The 18,681-nt window shown below is 34.2% G+C and overlaps 1 protein-coding gene across 2 annotated transcripts; it reads right to left on the bottom strand.

Moving 5' to 3' along the window:
• Window positions 1-246: 246 nt before the first annotated feature.
• Window positions 247-18,676, bottom strand: LOC133171932 (serine/arginine-rich splicing factor 1-like). 2 transcript variants are annotated; one of them, XR_009718892.1, is made up of 6 exons: window positions 18,479-18,676; window positions 13,614-13,828; window positions 9,864-10,036; window positions 6,795-6,951; window positions 2,529-2,600; window positions 247-2,259 (listed from the first exon to the last, which is right to left on the bottom strand). XR_009718892.1 is itself a non-coding variant. In XM_061306725.1 (5 exons), exons 1-4 carry the CDS (start codon window positions 18,640-18,642, stop codon window positions 6,808-6,810), a joined length of 696 nt encoding a protein of 231 aa, XP_061162709.1. In that variant the 5' UTR covers window positions 18,643-18,676; the 3' UTR covers window positions 2,268-2,600; window positions 6,795-6,807. The 2 variants fall into 2 exon arrangements, 1 of the variants encoding a protein (XP_061162709.1); XM_061306725.1 differs by lacking the exon at window positions 247-2,259 and having other exon boundaries at window positions 2,268-2,600.
• Window positions 18,677-18,681: the final 5 nt, after the last annotated feature.

The raw sequence follows: 18,681 nt of genomic DNA, 5'->3' as shown, positions 1-18,681 counted from the left end.
ACTATTACATATTCCAATTTTTCTAGACCGATGGTTCTGCAGAATGATTTTTCACAACCCCATCCATCCCCCCCCCCCCCGCTTAATTGTGGACATGGCCCTTCATTTGACAACTTTTAATGTTTAAAAATTTACAGACACGGACATGTCAGCCAATGGGTAATCAGAAAAGCTCACTAGTGTTTATAGCTATGGGGAGGTAAAAATGACATATCCTCCAGCAATGTACAATAAAACTAAAAGAAACTTGTTGTAAGAATATTTATTGAATGAGCTGAAATAAAAGCTGCAATAAATATAGTGAAAAATATACATAATTTTGTTTATCAAAGCCCTTGGAAATGTTTTCTTTTCTACTATGTGCTTTCATAAATCATTTTGGTATTCTTCACTATCTACAATTATGAATTCCCTGTGAAGAACCACCTTTCAGTGCATTCCTCTTTGATGCCAAAAAAAAGACACATACACCCCCTTTACCTTGTTATTTAACCAGATATTCTTACCCACTTACCAAATGCCTATCCATTGCTTACTCCAAAAAGAATCCTCCTCAGAACTTCCTGAACAAGTTGCAAGATCCCATGAGAAGCAAGATCCGACTCAATATGCTATAATTATACCTTATAATAGATGTTTTTCCACAATTACTATAGCACTAAGTGTCCTGCTCAACTGAAACTCATTTGTAAACCGTTTTAAGAATACCTGTTTGGCTTTTTTTTTGTATTTAGGGACCCTTAACCACCCTCCATAGAAATAATACATCTTTTGTATTTTGCCACTGATATTTTTTGAAAGGATATCTGTTTCCTTTCAAAATCCTACTCCATGATGTAAATGTGATCCATCCATCCACTCCTCTCATGTTTCCAACTGGGCACCTAGTGTTATTCCCAGCATAAATTTATCCTGAGTAGAGCAAATCCTTCCATAAATTAAAAGGTGTCCAAGAACAAAAATGGCAGTGAACAAAATTGCTCAAACAGTTACTAAAATAACGTACTTCTTTCTTCTGACAAAAGGGCCAATGGACCACAATGCTCACATAGTCAACATTTCTTTTCTGACAAACGAATATGTATATGTAGATAATGTGGTCTCCAAATTACAGTCCATGTTTTGAGTAATTGCGTATGTTGAGGCTTAATGACAACTTTACAAATTGCAGCTTTTTATATTTTATTCTTGTGAACTTTAAGACACTTTCTCCCCAACAGTGATCCAGTCCTTGTCCCAAGGCCATAATTAGAACATAATATGGGGATTCTGAACTATTTCATCAATTCTGACCCTGCTGTTCTTGAGGAAAAAAAAACAAACAACATTTTCATAGATTTTTCCCAACATCTTTCCCATATTCAATTTTGCCTCCTTTATTGTGTCCCTACCCTTGCACCAGAGGTCATACTTCAACACAGCTAATTCTAAACTATGTCTGGCTTTAGCATAGTGTGTAAAATGTTGCCGATCTTTAAAAATTATTTAGAATTTTAGGAAGTTAATCTTATTTTTTCTATCAAAATCTGGTGAAACCAAAGTTTACCGATCGTCCATACCAAACGACTTAACAACATTAATTAGATGTGTGTTTTTTTTTTTTTTTTTTTTTTTTTTTTACATGTGTACATTCTGTTCAATCAAAAAGTTTTGTTATAATCTGATGAATGATATTTTTACTGCTCTCTTTTTATTGATGGAGAGTCTTAGAGGCATAAAAAAAGATTGAATAAAGTCTGTATTTTTTTTTATCACAGAAATGATCAAGTAGCACAAAAACGGAAAAATGCAAGTGAAACTTCAAGTTTGCTGGAAGATTTTTTTTCCACTAGCCAACATATGCCAGTAAACATAGAAATGAATTTCAACCCAAGGAAGGATGGACACCAGACACTCTTTGATCATAAATTTTGGATCATGTAACCTTAACACAGAGAGAAAGTAGAGCAATTTTCTTTACTGTCAGACTTTCCTTGGAAATTGAGCCTTAACCCTGAAATGCCTAATAGGATGGATTCCTTAATTCCAAAAATCTTCAGTTTGGGCATCGGGATCCATCCGCACTGATTCCATAATTTGAGAGGGAGAGATAAATCCCAAATCCAGATCCCTTGATCCCAAATGATCCAAGCTAGTTATCCCAATTATCCAAGCTTGTATCCTAATATCCAAACATGATTATCCAATGATCAAAGCTTGTTATCCTAAATATCCAAGCTTCCCATCATATTGATCCAAACTTTCCAACAGAGCAAAAACCTTAAGAATAGAAATTTGAAAAGATTATATTATGAATGATAAAAAAGTGCATGTTTTAATGTTTTTCTCACATCATGAAATGAAGCCTATGTGTATACAAAATTGGATAAAATTGATAACAGTAAATGTATGACAGTGTAATAAAAATGACCTGACAAGCAAATTGTTTCTGTACAATAAAACTGCAATATAAGACAGTGGCCACATTATTCTTCTAATGTCTACACTACAGTCATTGCTTCATATGCACAGATCATAAATATGCATACCATTAACAGTCTTCAAAATGGATGTGATATGATAACTTCTCTCTGACTCCATTTCTTCATGATCCTGGGACCCTGCAAAGTTTACAGTCAAGTTCATAGCTATACAACATGATCAAAGACTTAAATTACTTCTACCATAAAATAAAATTTCAGACTATTTGCTATGAATCATTTCCTTTTGATTTAATAGGAAATATATTGAAAACTAGAAAACTGACAAGTCAGCTACGGGATGTGCATTTATGGTGGTGATAATGGGAAACAAACTTGAAATGTAAACAAGAAGCTCAAGGGCCTTAACGATCACCTGAGTATTAAACAACATTGTAAAGAAGTATAAAATATAACAAAATTTACTGAAAGATCAAGATATGTTGCCAAAAAGCAAGAGAAATATAATGATCGGGGATCAACAAAATAGTTATGTCTACTGCTCAGTAACAAATTGAAAGATCTATTTACTTGCCTGTACTTCCCAATGCTAATACACTCCCATTTGTCACTATCACCATGCAGACTGAACCAAACAACTAATGTTGCTTGAGCACATATAGTAAACTCATCTTATTTCCTCTCAAATTGGTCTCTTTTAGTCTTTTAAGAACATTTATTGTACAAAGATTAGGTATTATGTCTCATTGTTATTCATCTTTTATTTACAAGTCTACCTGACCATTAAAAACTATGAAAGCACTTTTTGTATGACACATTAAAAATTCCTGCATGATTCTTTTATGCAACTGACTTATCAATTACATTATTTACAGTGATTAACATTCTAAATAAATAGCAAATGGGAATAAATTTAATTCTCTCAATAGACTATGATTTTCCCTACAAGATCAATAGAGCCCTCCCCAGCACCAGATGACTTAACCTAGTGGTCCAGAATTTCACAAATTGGTAAAAAAACATCCTTGCTCTTTGTTACTTTGTACTGAGATTTTTTAAAGCACTATATTTTTACTACATGCTCAACAGAGTCCTGTCCTAACAAGTAACATCAGATTTTTAGAGGCATTGAATTTCACAATTTTTGAAGAGGCACTCTTTCTTATCATAATTCTTCACTAAGTTTATCTGATAATTACCTAGGAGAGAGAAGAAAATTTTCAAAGAATTAATGCATTGTCACTAATAATCAATAGAACCCTGCCCTAACATTAGAGTCCCTGATCCAGGGAATGACATCCATAATTTTGGAAGAAGCACCCTTTCTCATCATAACTCTGCACCAAGTTTATCTGTAAAATATACAGAGGAATAGAATCTTTTTTTTTAAAAAAGAATTTATTTTTACTATATGATCAATAGAGTCATATCTTAACTCCTAAACCCCTGATCCTGGGGCCATGAAATTCACAATTCTGGAAAGGAAATCCTTGCTAATCATGACCATGCACTTAGTTTGTTTTCTTAATACCCAGATGTAGAGAAAATGATTTTCAAAGAAATAATGCATTTTCACTATATCATCAATAGAGCCCAGTCCTAACACCAGAACCCCTGATGCAGGGGCAATGAATTTCACAACTTTGGAAGAGGCATCCTTGCTCATCATAATCATGCATAGTTTGCCTGATAAACCTACATGGGAAGAGAAGAAGCATTTTACAGAATTTCCTAATTTTCACTGTATGATCAATAGAGCCCTTTCCTTAAATCAGAACCTGGCAATGACCATGTATTTCATAATTTTGGCAGAGGACTCAAAGCTTGTTTCAATTTATCAACACTTTAACTGCTTGATGACCAGGAGTAAATAGGAAGAATTTTGAAATTTGCATTAATTCTGCAGGCCTTAAAGGAGGGGGGGGGGGGGGCAGGGACCATGAAATCCCAATTTTTGTCCCCCTTTACCCATAAATGCTCTGTAGAAAATCCTTTGCATATAATGGACTTGCATTCATTTTAAAAAGTATGCACCTATTTGGCATAAATGAATCCTTAAATGTGCTCAGCAGAAAATTTACAGTACTGAAGAACCTCAAGTCTCTGATGAAACTGTAGCTCTGTTGGTCTTTGGGTCATTTTTTTTTATCCCATGAGACCCTACTCCAGCACCAAGGGGTCATGAGTAAACCAAACCTGAATTCACATTAGGGTGCTGATAATCAATATGAATAATGTGGCCTTATTCTAAAGACCCCCCTCCTTTCCCCATACATGTGTGTTCTGAATAATATGGCCCCCAAATTTAGCCAAACTCTTGTGAAATAATTTGAACAAAAAAATTCTACACAACAAAGAAAATGTTTGCATATCATTTCAAATGATAGTGACCTTGCTACTTTTCCCCATTAGGCACTTACTATGTGACTGGGAGTGAAGAAAATTGCATGATTTTTCAATGGTTTCTGCCCCATCCCTCTTTCACGGGGTACTAGGACCATGAAATTTACAGGGTTTTTTTTTTTTTTCAAATCTTTGTCTTGTTGTCTATATATGATTTATATCAATTGGTTGAAATTGGTCACTCAAATCAATAATGAAGTTTAAAATGCTTAAAATTTCATGAACAACAACAGACGAAAATAGATAGCAGTGAGTTAAATAATTAGAAGTGCACATATACCTGTATTCCCTTTATTTGATGACAATTCAGAAGTGGACATGGACACAAAAATTCATTTAAAAGACACAATACTGGAAATCATTTAAATTTTCTTGACATTATGAGAGAAGTCCTTCAAACAATCTGTATTTTTATTCATTTTTGCTACAAATGCTGCATTTTGTGTCAGCATACATGTTAACGCTGCTGCTTTAGGCGGAAGTCTACTGCTTTTCTACTCTATCTCCTGCCAACTGCAAAACTATATCATTTTGTAAAAAAAATCCACTTTTGGTTTACTTTGGTAGCCATTTTCAAAACCACTAGGTCAGAAAATCTCGTTTTTAAGGTTGAACCAGGAGCATACGACACTTTCTTTTGTAGGGATGTTTACACAGATTCCAAGCACACGTTTTACAATGACAGGTGCAAGAATCTGTGTGATTACACTGCATATAATAAATTTTGTCGACATCCCTGCCAAGAAAAAGGGAGAGACAGTATTCTAGAACCAGGAGAAAACCTTTGGCTTTGTCCATAAAAGTAGAAAAAGGAATTAGCATTCATTTAATGCTTTTTTTCATGCTTTTTTTCATCTTCACTTTCAGTCATCAAGGGAAATCCATATCTTTAAAGGAATACAATTTAGTTTTAGATCTGAATGTATGGTGACATCAATTGCTCTATTTGGCAACTATATGAAATTGACAATTTTTGTTTCCAGGCTTTATAAAAAACACCACTCTTCAAATGGCTTACGCATCCACTCAAAGCTATTGTAATGAGCATGAAAAATATTAATTTGTATATCCTCGGAGGTCCACAAGTTGTTACCCTAATTTGATCGGGTCTGTTTTGTAAATAAATTTGAAATATTGTTTCAATTTGTAAATCACAACTTAGTTATGAATATTTTTTCTTCCAATAGAACTTATCTTTTTGAAAAATAATGCCTTGACTGTTTGCATCTCGTTCAAAGTACTGATGTGTATCCAGCACTATTTTGAAAAACAGGACTTACGGCCTTAATCTCAGCGGAAATGTCATTATAAAGGCCAAAAATTCCAATTCGGATATGTGACTTCTACTGATATAAAGTAAACAATGCATACGGTAACACCAATACACTTGACATAGGTCGTAAGAAAAAATATTGTAGACTTTCTTTTCAAACTTATGCCGTAATAGCGGATTTCTGCTAAGTGATGTGAAATTTTGTTTCAGACTATATATTTTTTTTTTTTTTACATGTTTTGACCTTATTATCGTCTGCAGTTGTAAAATATGCTAAAAGCAATCTAAATAATTTTCTAACCATGTTTGATGCAGCCGGGGACAAAATCTTGAGAGATCCTCAAGGAAAATAATAAGGGCACAACTCTAGGACCATAACAAATTTAGGGCCTCCGACAATAATATATGTTTTTGTTTACTTCATCACAGTTAATTCTAATTTTTGTAGTAGTCATTTCAGGCCTTATTTACATACATGTAAATATCTTCTCAAAATCAAAATGTAAAACACAATGCACAATTCTACCTCTTTTGAGGTCTGTTTCTCCCCCTTTTTCATCACTGTAGGTTAACATGTATCCTGTCAGTCAAAGCAAATTCGAAATATTAAAGCTTATTGTATGTAATCAATTCTTAAAGAATGTTAGTATGTTATAGAAATGAAATTTAAGAAGATATATATTTCAAATAAGTAATACCTTGAAATTATGATTAAGACCTAGATCGATTTCTGACAGGAGAATATCTGGGGGATGCCCTGGAGCGCCTTGGGGGTGAAGCACTCCTGCTTCGAGATCTTGATCTTCCTCCACCTCCTCTGTAATCTTCCTTTACTCGAATGTATGCCACTTCTCCCTAAAATGAATTTTAATTCAATAACTGAACCAGAAGCCTCTGATAAAGATGAAGCTCTACTGGTTTGTAATTATAATAAAGGAATAAAAAAGAAGGATCTGGAATTGGAAAATATTTCAGTCTTATAGTTACATATACAGAATCAGGTATCCTGATGTATTCTAAACATATATCAACTTTTGTTTATTAACAAAAGGCCCAAATGCCTTCACAGTGCAGCGGTTTTTTTTTTCTTTATATAACTTGTACCAAAAAACGGTACCGTTCCCAATGCCAAAAAAATTCCCAATTCAACTGCCAAGAAACGAAACAAGAGGCCCAGGGGCCACATCACTCACCTGAGCACTGTGGCTAGGAAAAGAGGAAAAATCTGTTTAGTATTGAAAAGCTTAAATGCATAAGTGGTGCCAACCTACCCCTAAAAGGGAGTGGGGGGTATGATTTGAACAAAATTAAATCTACACTAAGTAAGGATGCTTACATGATTTTTTGACTGTGACTTTTTTCTCTACAAGTTTGAACTTTCATTGCGGCCCCCTCCTACCCCTGGAGGTCATGATTTGAACAAACTTGAATCTACACCACCTGAGGATGCTTCCATATAAATATGACCAATCATAGCTTTGCTGTTCTTGAGAAGAAGATTTTTCCTATATATTGCTACGTAAAACTTTGATCGTCCATTGTGGCCCCACCCTACCCCCGGGAGTCATGATTTGAACAAACTTGAATCTACACCACCTTAGGATGCTTCCAAATAAATATGACCAATCATAAGTTTGCTGTTCTCAAGAAGAAGATTTTTGAAGATTTTTCCTATATACTCCTATGTTAAACTTTGATCGTCCATTGTGGCCCCACCCTACCCCAGGGGGTCATGATTTGAACAATATGAATCTACACCACCTGCAGATGCTTCCAAATTAATATGACCAATCATAGCTTTGCTGTTCTTGAGAAGAAGATTTTTGAAGATTTTTCCTATATACACCTATGTTAAACTTTGATCGTCCATTGTGGCCCCCGGGGGTCATGATTTGAACAAACTTGAATCTACACCATCTGAGGATGCTTCCATATAAATATGACCAATCATAACTTTGCTGTTCTTGAGAAGAAGATTTTTGAAGATTTTTCCTATATATCCCTATGTAAAACTTTGATCGTCCATTGTGGCCCCACCCTACCCCCGGGGGTCATGATTTGAACAAAGAATGGGTGGACTTAACGCCCTATTTTGGATCTTTTTGCGACTACTCTACCAAGCTGTAAATGAAGTGAATCCAAAATATATTACAAGCAATAGAAAGAGTTACGTATACATGGTTATATTAGGTAGAACATTTGTACAAAAGCAATGCCCTGTTGCCATGAATCAAAATTGAAGCAACGATACATTAGTGTCGTCTTCCGGAATTTGGCATGTACCCGGAGTGGTTTTTAGGTCACGTAATCAATATTAATAGAAGGCGGGGCTATCGATCGGCGTCATTGTTGACATCTCTCTCTCTCTCCCTCTCTCTCTAGAAATTCGAATATGTGTATGGCATATTACAGCGATGTCATTATGAAATTAAAAAGAAAAATGTGTGGAAACGCAAAATTAAAACAACATTTAATTTGCTAAATTCTGAAAACGGCAACCAAACACGCTCAAAGATGTGATTTAGAACGAGGTCAGGTTGAAGAATACAGTGTAACTGTTTTCACGAGTACACTCGCAGGTGGACATCACGTGATGAATTGTGATATCTAACAGGTCAATCGAAGTCAAATCTAGGTTAACTCAGTCATAACAATGGAAACGAGAAGTTTGTTTTGAACATGTTTTTTGTTAAATTAAATGTGAGCGCACGTTTGTCGGCTCTTCTCCTTTTAATATGACATTATTTTGTTCAATATACAACTACAGTTTTCTTAAGAACAGCCGACAAACATGCGCTGACTATGTATTCAGACGATGAAAAACGCGTGACCCTGATTATCTATTGATATTCAAGAAATCTTCAGGCACCATGCCTTCGATATTTATTTAGTTTACCTCGAAAAGAGCGTTTTAAATTCACATCTGTACCATGAATTCACGGTTAAGATATCGGAGATTTATATGATGGAAAGAAATAATCATTTTATGAAACTTTAATTTACGGCATTTTTTCTGGCCAGTTAAGTCCACCCATTCTTTGAGTCTACACTACCTGACAATAATTCCACATGAGTTTCATCTTTCCTGGCCCATTGGTTCTTGAGAAGAAGATTTTTCAATAATGCCATTAATTTTTTACTATATCGTAATTATCTCCCCTTGGAGAGGGGCGTGGCCCTTCATTTGAATAAACTTGAATCCCCTCCACCCAAGGATACTTTGTGCCAAGTTTGATTGAAATTGGCCCAGTAGTCCTGGAGAAGAAGATGAAAATGTGAAAAGTTTACGACAACGCCAACGACGACGACAACAACGACAGACAACGGACAAATTTCCATCATAAAAGCTCACTTGAGCCTTCGGCTCAGGTGAGCTAAAAAAAAAAAACTTGCTGTTTATTCTTTGAAACATGGTATATTAGGTAATTGGTTGGAATAAAAGCAAAATATGTTTCATTTGTATAAATGACAGAAATTTCTCCTTTTTCCTACTTCAATGCTATTTTTCCAATTGAACCAGTAACGGACACTTTACCAATGGGTAGAAAAAAATCGCTGCAGTGACCTAAGTATCATAAGTTTCACAGGCTATGGCCACTTTAGGCCCAGCTGGAAGTGGTCTAGATTTTTGTGACAATAATTTCAATTGATGGAGGTCTCTATAATCGGTCAATTGGAGTCACATGCTGGCGGTTTTACCTGTCACAAACATTTTAAATCAGCCTTTTTTTTACAACTCTAATGTCCAAGAAATCAAAAACAACTACCTCATGGGATCTAAACTTGGAATCATCTAGTTTGCGTACAGCATATTTCATGTCTTCTTTTCTGAGAAATTCCACCACTCCAGTTCCATCTTTGTAGACATCAGCATAACACACATCTCCTGCTTCCCTCATGTGATCTTTGAGATCTTGCCAACTACCAGAAGGAGGTAATCCTACAAAACAAATGAAGTTGTTTTAGTCTCACAATGTTCAAATCTTCTGCATGCTTTTAGTAAATATTACACTGAAATAAATTATAGTCATAAATAAAATAACCCTTCACTCTAAACAAGAGGCCCATGGGCCAGAACACTCAACTGGGTTACCTTGAGCCTGCTGTTTCTCATCATGTTTTTCGAAAGATTTTTTTCCTCTTTATATCCATGAAAATTTGTCCCTATATTGTGACTTCAACCTAGCCCCAAGGAGTCGAAATGAATCTGAACTTAATGCACACGACATGGGGATACTTTAATATCAGTATGACTAACATTGTTGCTACTCTGAATTTTATCCCTCAATACATGCATCATGTAAAAAAAGATCCCTGGTTTTAGTAAATACCACATCTCAGGGGTTCAAAATTTGGCCGATGGGCCTTCACTGTCACCTGAATACATTAGAACTCAATTATAGCAAAGTTCTGGGACCTGCGAATTTGATTCATTACATCCATAATTTGTTATATCCGTATAATGAATTTGTTAAAGTATACATAAATTCTCAATGTAGATTTTTTCCCTTCAAGTATGACTACCAAATGTATTTAGGGAAGTATAAAATACAAAATTTTCCTTGGGGTTCAAATGGTTTTGGATGAATAGAGTTTCAAATATATATGCTTAAAAAATTAATGTCAGTTCAATATTTTAAAAATTGAGATCTTTGAAAATTCACTAAAAAAGATGTACCATAATTTTCAGGGTATACGTTAGGGCTGGGACGATTCAGGGTTCAATCGATTCAGTCCGGTTTCGGTTCAGAATGATACGGTTCGTTTTTTTTCGATTCAGTTCGATTTAACCTTAAACAGTCCAAATATTTCTCATCATTAATGAAAAATAATAATCTCTGCTTTATAAACTGATTAAACCCCTTTACTTCAGTCCTCACAAAAACTTTTCTGAGACACTAACAAGTGGGGCTAGTAGATTTGATATTTTTACTGGCAAAAGTAAAATTTCTACTAGCCCAAAAACATAATAAAATTTGAAACTTTTGTTGTATTATTTTATTCCATCTACATTTCATAATGAATTACTCTTCTTTTCATTGTTCTTCTGCTTATTTCTCTATTTGCATTTTCTTCTGAGTAATTAATAAATAAATAATCAATGAAATTATTTAATGCAGAATTTAATAGAATGAACAATCATGTTTTGGATACCTTGTAACACAGCAGTATACATTTTTTTCTGATCATTGGACTTCGATCCTCTTCCAAAATGAAGTGAAAGCTAGTGATTTTTTTTTTTAAATTCAAATTATCAAATACAATGTTAATTTATTTTTATAACCCTTGTAAATATTTACTCTTCAGTGAACCAGTTGAGTAGTTGGAAATAATTTAATCAATTAATGTGATACCTTCATGTATTTTCCATAAAATTCATCTTCGCTAGCCAAGGGTTTCTGATACGCTACTCTCCTCATAAGCCCTTGGCATACGGTGTTAAAAAAAAGGTGGGATTTTTTTTCTCAAGTTGTGATTGGAGTTGATCGACATCGTTCGACCAATCAGCAATTGTTTTTTTGTAAATGACGATATTTGCGTTTGGGATATATCTTGAATCTTTAATATCGGTAATGTAAAACACAAGTAAACAATGATCCGTAAGATAACATTCCATTCTATGAATAGCTATATGGTGTCATCCAATATCTAAAGCTACGTGCAAAATATGTGATTAAGAATCTATACTGAAGGTGTAGATTTGCATTTTTACATGTTTAAATAACAAATTAACATAACTCGATACCTTTTTGTTAATTATTCTTTAAAAACAAAATTTTTTTAAATACGCTTTTTATTTCTGTCGATGACGCAATCTGTGCGTACCTGGTAAGAATCATGATCACGTGACCAAAACAATCCCATCTTTTGTCATCACCGTATGCCAAGGGTTTATGAGGAGAGTAGCGTATCAGAAACCCTTGGCTAGCGAAGATGCATAAAATTGGGATGGAGGAAATTCGGATTACTAAAAAAAAGACGATCCTTTTCATGGTCTTCAGAAATAAATAATGTAGAAATGCTAAAAGAATTAGATAGATGAGATTTATGAACAAGAGAACCACACTTCTTTGATTTTTTTTTTTTTATTGATTTGGGATTTAAAAGCAAAACGTGGAAAATACCTGTTACTTTTTCACTAGCCCGTCAGTTTATTCACTAGCCCATACCAATGTAAACTAACCTCTATTGTAAAAGGAAAAGACGTTTGTGGAATTAAAAAAACTAAATCACTGACTTCAAACTGGCACAATCATTATAAAGAGTATTAAAATCATCAAAACAAACACTTCCGATCTCCAATTGGCGGCCATTTTTGTTTGCATGTGTTATGTAAATTTTGAACCGAACCGAATTCCGGATCGGTGCACTGAATTGAACAGTATGAACTGCGGTGCACCGAAATTTTCTGTGCACCGCACAGCCCTAGTATACGTTGATTGCTTTATATAGGTTAAAAGGCTCATTTTTAGCCTTAATTTTTAAGAAAATCCTTAGATAGGGAGAAGTCGGAAGATTGGGCGAAGCCATTTTAAACGATGGAATTTTTACCTAAGATACTATGTATTGAAACATAATTGTATTCCCTGTGAAAATGTATTGAGCTAGTATATCACATTAATATTTTGTAGGTGTTTAACATCTAATTATGTTTAATTGCCCTGCCCTAACACCAGAACAGCTGACCCTGGGGTCATGAAATTCACAATTTTGGAAGAGGCACCTTTCATCATAACTATGTATTTATTTTGTTTGCAGGAGCAGAGAAGGATCTTTTCAAAGAAATAATGCATTATCACTATATATTCAACAGATCCCTGCCCTCACACCAGAATCCCTGACCCTGGGCCCATGAATTTCACAATTTAGGTAGAGGGCTCAATGCTTATTACATTCATGCCAACAGTTTGACTGCTTGATGTCCAGGAGTAAAGAAGATTTTTAAAGATTACATTAATTTTGGTGGTTTTAGCCCCACCCCTCAGGCCCCAGAGGGGTAGCGGTCATGAATTTAAAATTTTTTACTCCCCTTCAGACATATATTCTATATGCCAAATTTGGTTGAAATTGGTTCAGTGGTTCCAGAGAAGAAGCTGAAAATGTTTAAATGTAAACGCACAACGGACAACCCATGCCGATGGATGAAAACAGATAGCAATAGGTCACCTGAGTAAACTCAGGTGACCTAAAAACTGATATACAGATATACTGATATAAAATTTTTTTTAAAAGATTTCTTCCTACATATTTTCATATAAACTTTGATCTTCTTCTGTGGCCCCACCAACCTCCAAGTGCCATGATTTTAATAAACTTTAATCTACACACAGTCTGGAAACTTTCATAAAAGTTTCAACTCTTCTGGTGCAGTGGTTCTTGTCAGATAGACACTTAGCACTCTTTGATCAGGAAAGCTCACTTGATCCTTAGGGTCTGATGAGCTCAAAATCCCATTCAGTCATCATAGAAACTTAGCATTCTGTATAATAGAATATAAATGACTTCATAACACATACCAGATACCAAAACTCTGTATTCAGATCTTCTGGATGGAGGTCCGCCCCGACCTCCACCCATTCCACGACTGCTTCCACGGAAGCCACCACCACCACCATAACCCCCTCCTCCTGATCTTGGTCCCCCTGGTCCTCCACCTCGAGGAAATTCAACTCTCAGGGTGTATCCATCATAGTTATAACCATCTCTTTCATGAACTGCATCTGATGCATCTCTGGAAAGAACATAAAAGAGGCCCATGGCCCTTGACAGTCACTTGAGTTTCAGGGGTTTCTCAGACTATGAACATTGAGCCCCATCTGTAACTGGAAATCTAGACTTAAATAAATTTGACAAGGCCTAGAAAAAAAAGTTTTTGATTCTGCTTTCAGGCTGAAAAAAATTCGGTAGATGATAGCAACATATGAAATTCCATTCAGCCTGCACACCCAATTTGTACTAAATCGAGAGCGGACGTACAAATTTTACTCCTCATCGGCCCATTTGGGCACATTAGTTTTACAATATTCCCTCCATTTTTTGCACATTTATATGTCTTGAGCAATCTCTCACCAGAGCACTACAACACCTCTGTCAACATCTGAATATTACTTGGCAAAACTTACTTTGACCTATTGCATCATAAAACTTAAAGTGACAGTACGGCACATCTCATCAAAAAACTGACTTGATAAAATTTTCCGACAAGATTTGGTATTTTTTTACTGCTCATAAATGTATGAACTTTCAGAAAATTACAACTGTCACAATTAAATAATTTAGATTATTTCATTAAAATTAATAGTTATTTATGGGATGTAAATATATACATCGCAATGTGTTCGGGGTTCCACATTCCATGCTATACACGCATGCATACTTTTCATAAACAAAACAGCATGGTTAGAGAGGGAAGCCCGGTAGGCCTGCTACATTGACAAAGTCGACCAAAAAGAACAAGAAACTGAAAATAGAACTTGGAAAAAGCAACTTTCCTGACTAAAATTTAGTTTGGGGATTAATATAATCGCTGGATAAGGAAGAAATGGGAACTCGGTGACACTCGTGCAGGGCTCCCGAAGGTTCTATTCGACAGGCTTGTTATCATTTCTCATTTTTCCATCGCTTTCAAAGAAAAAAAATTAGTGTAAACTCATAATAAAAATACACCTTTGACTTATAAACATTGTTGCCATTTGAAGTGCTAATTTTTTTTAACTGTGCAGAAAAATATTTTGTTTGACATTTGCCGCTATAACGTATGATTAGTTGGTTTTTCCTTTCTCGGACCCCAATACACAAAACGTCAACATTTGTACTTTTAATTCTGTTAAATTCGCCTGAAAGCAGACTAAAATCTTTACAATTATTATTTTAGATTATTTTATCAGAAAGTTATGATAATTTGCTTTTGAAAATTGCTTTTACCTAATATTCATTATAATTGTAAACTATACAGTGTAGGCACGTGTCATTTTAGAATTCACGTGGTACTAATAAACAGATCTAAGATTGCTCCAGTTCGTACGACCCTTGATTTTCCGGCAGATTCTAATTACGTTAATTTTGTTTGAGTAGAGAATATTTCTGTTTCTCAAACTGCTTACAACAACTTTATACCTTATTTCTTAGTGACATATTGGGTAAATTTGAATGAAAAAGCACACATTTTGCAGCCGTACTGTCACTTTAATTTGACCTATTGCATCATAAAATATAATTTTAAAGTTATAAATTTAACTTTCAATTTCAAATTAAAGTTTATTTATGAAAATTAGAAAAAAGATATATCTGTATCATCATGGTATCTTACAAGGGATTATTTCTTGACAGGACATTGCATCACTATTCACTGATGTATACAGATATGTAGAACATGGAAAATTTTAAACGTATTGCCCATAAATATCAGCATGGTTTAGTTCTTAAAGACAACAACTTGCAGCATTGGCAATTGTACAGAAACGTAAAGGTAATACACTTGTTAATCTTCCTGTGACAAAGGCCACGTGTCTCTGTTTTCCATACTACTTTTTAGACGTTGACAGAGGTATTAGTGGAGCGTAGTGGGAATGATAATTCTGGGTAGAGATTATGTCTTGAGAAGACAATGACTAAAAATTCCAACCTACGTGCAAGGCAAAATTCCTTCAGGCCATCTTTAAAATAATGTTTGTTTGCCCTCTCCCGACTCAGGATGAAAAAATTGGGTTGGTAGGTAGATAAGAAAATTTTAATTTCAATGCTATTTTTTTTTAATCTTTTGTCCAGAATACATAAAAAAAATAATTGCTTCCAGGAGGTAAAAAAAAAAAGTTTTGAGTTGGACCATTTTCAGCCAGACGGTCGGGAGAGCCGAGAGGGCAACCAAATGATTTTTTAAAGATGGCCTCAGTATACAAGAAAAATCAATTTTAAAAATAGATAGATAAACCTCTAAATTTATAAAGAACACTATAAAAAAATCTTTTTAACCTGAATTTCCCCTCTTTTAACCTGAATTTCCTCGAAAATGAAAATTGGCATTTTCGACTCGTTTTTGTTACCTCGCAGGCCAATAAAAAGTACCATTTTTTCACATTTTTGTCATTATCAATTACCAAATTTTACCTAATAAAGCCAATTAGAAAACAATTTTTACACGTTCACAGATTTGTTAAATGGACTTTTGACAGACTGATTTTTTCCCCTGGTAACTAGGTGTCTATTAAAACATAAAGGCAACTTAAGTATAAAAATTCTAGTACAGACAATTGTCAGTGCTAGAATTTCATACTGAAAATGTTACATAATTAGTCCCTTTAACATAAACTGGTCAGGACGATTATGCAAAATTAAGAAAATAATTTTTTTTAAAAATTAAGAACTTTTTAACACTTAGTGCAGTACCCCCCAAAATTGAAATATTCTGCAATCTTAGACTAAAATATCATAAACCTTTAAATTTATTTACTATTTTGTACAAATTTTCAGAACGAAATAATTAAGAAAATGGATACAAATTACTAGTGCATAAAAACCTTCTTAAATGTGAAAAGTTATATTGTTTCTGTATTTCAAGAGATCTAACACAAATAAATGAGAATACAAATTTTACATTTTCAGTTTGAGGAAATTCTGTAAGAATTCATATGTCTCAGTCATGATTAAAAAATTAAGACTTTTATTCATATGGTCTTAAATTATAATGGCCTAGATATAAATATTTCCTGTTGCGTTAATCTTGACCTAGCTTATGGAATGATAAAGAATGTTTAAAAAAAACATTTAGTTTCCTGTTCGACATTTTTGGCTGTTTGTGTCAATAAAGCGTCAAATACTCAATAATCTTGATCATATCCTGTAAAGCTTTAAATCGCAATCGTTGAGTTGTGAATTTTATTTGAGTAGAGAATAATTCATTAAAAATTTATTTTTTAAACTTTACTCTTGCAAGTTGTAGCTTTTAAGCCTTGCTCAGTTGTTGTAGTACGTATCAGATCAATCAAACTTCCCTGAAAAACAGCGCCCTCAAACGAAATTACTCTAGATCATGTAGATAATCGCGATATAATCTACAGATTTTGCGCAACAGCCCTGGCAAAATCCCAATGATGGAAATTTCATAGCCGGCAAAATTTCTCGTACAGGTGGTTAATTCTGCCGGTTGCCGGCTCTTATTGAAACACTGAACAAATTGCCATAAAGCCTTCAATAGTCTCATCCAAGGGCAATATGTTGAGCCTTGATCTATTTATTAATTTACAGGTCTCGAAATTAACAGGAAATACTCGCTAAATCGAATTAGAAACAGAAATTGCGGGTTAAAGCTACCTGTGGCCACCAGCTTTTGCAAGTTAAAAAACCGTCATTTTGGGATTTTTTTCTCCTAGAGATGTTCAATAAGAATTGCCCCAAGCCCCAGACTAGGCAGACTACATTTTTGTGGGGGTTGTCCTAGTGATTTTCTTAAGAAGGTAGCCCTCGGTCTAGTACAAATTAAAATTACCCATGTAATGAAGAGCACTAAAGGTATTTTCATTCATTTTTTTTTTTTGCACTGTTAAATTCCCTAAGGCCAAGATAAATAAATAGTGCGTTTCCTATTCCAACCCATTAATAAATAGGGTAGGTAGGTAGGGAAAAAAATTTATTTTATTTTAACATTTTATTAGTTAAAATTCAACTTTGACAATAAACAAAATGAGAAAAAGAAAGAGTTCATTTCTTTTTCCCAGAAAGGGCGGCTTACTAATTGCACTTGTATAGGATATGCATTTTCTCAAACACCAGTGATCAAAATTAGGATTTCTAATAGTGAAAATGGAATTGTTTACTTCCAGAAAGATATCGGAGGATAAATTTTTCAGGGTCAGCTCATATATTTTAGGGTCAGTCGGGGAACCGGAAACACACAATTTATTTATCTAGGCCTAACAATTAAAAAATTCCAGGCAACATGCTTCTATAGCTCATAAATCTCCATAATCTTATCCAATTTGAAAATGACCGTTTTTTCCTAATCCAAATTTCCTCCATTCCTTTCTTTATGGTAAACAGGTAAATACATGTAGATATCCAACTAAATTACGTTCACTCAATCACTCAATCAGCTAGAGGAAAAGTACAAGTGTTATGTGTTTTAAAAATTATATTTACAGTACTTAATGATTCACGATGAAGAAAAAAAATTCTCCTCAATTTATAAGCTAGTGCAATGACCAGAAAAAAGGAAAATAATTTATTCAGACACTAATCACAATATCACATTTTTTGCTAGTCTTAACCTCTCCATAATAAATTAAAGACAAGTCTGTCACAGTAAACAATATATTTATATGAAAAAAATAATTATAAGATGCAAATACTTCACCTAAAGAAAAACAATTTTGAATAGTTTGTTTACCTTGGGTCTTCAAACTCTACAAAGCAAAATGGTGGACCTCTTCGCGTTTTCAAGTCGACAAACGTAATTCTCCCAAATTTGTAGAATAAATCCTCGATGTCTCTTGCTCTAATGTCGGGTGGCAAATTACCAACATAAATTCGCGAGTCATTTCCTCTTGACATGGTTAAATAAACTACAAGTTTATGCAAGGAGTTCCTTGA

The sequence above is a fragment of the Saccostrea echinata genome, unplaced genomic scaffold (genome assembly GCF_033153115.1).
Source record: "Saccostrea echinata isolate AGI-Se365-2 ecotype Australia unplaced genomic scaffold, CSIRO_AGI_Sech_v1 ptg000054l, whole genome shotgun sequence".
Lineage (NCBI taxonomy): Eukaryota > Metazoa > Mollusca > Bivalvia > Ostreida > Ostreidae > Saccostrea > Saccostrea echinata.
The sequence above is the reverse complement of the archived record's forward strand: the minus strand, read 5'-3'. Positions and strand labels throughout refer to the sequence as shown.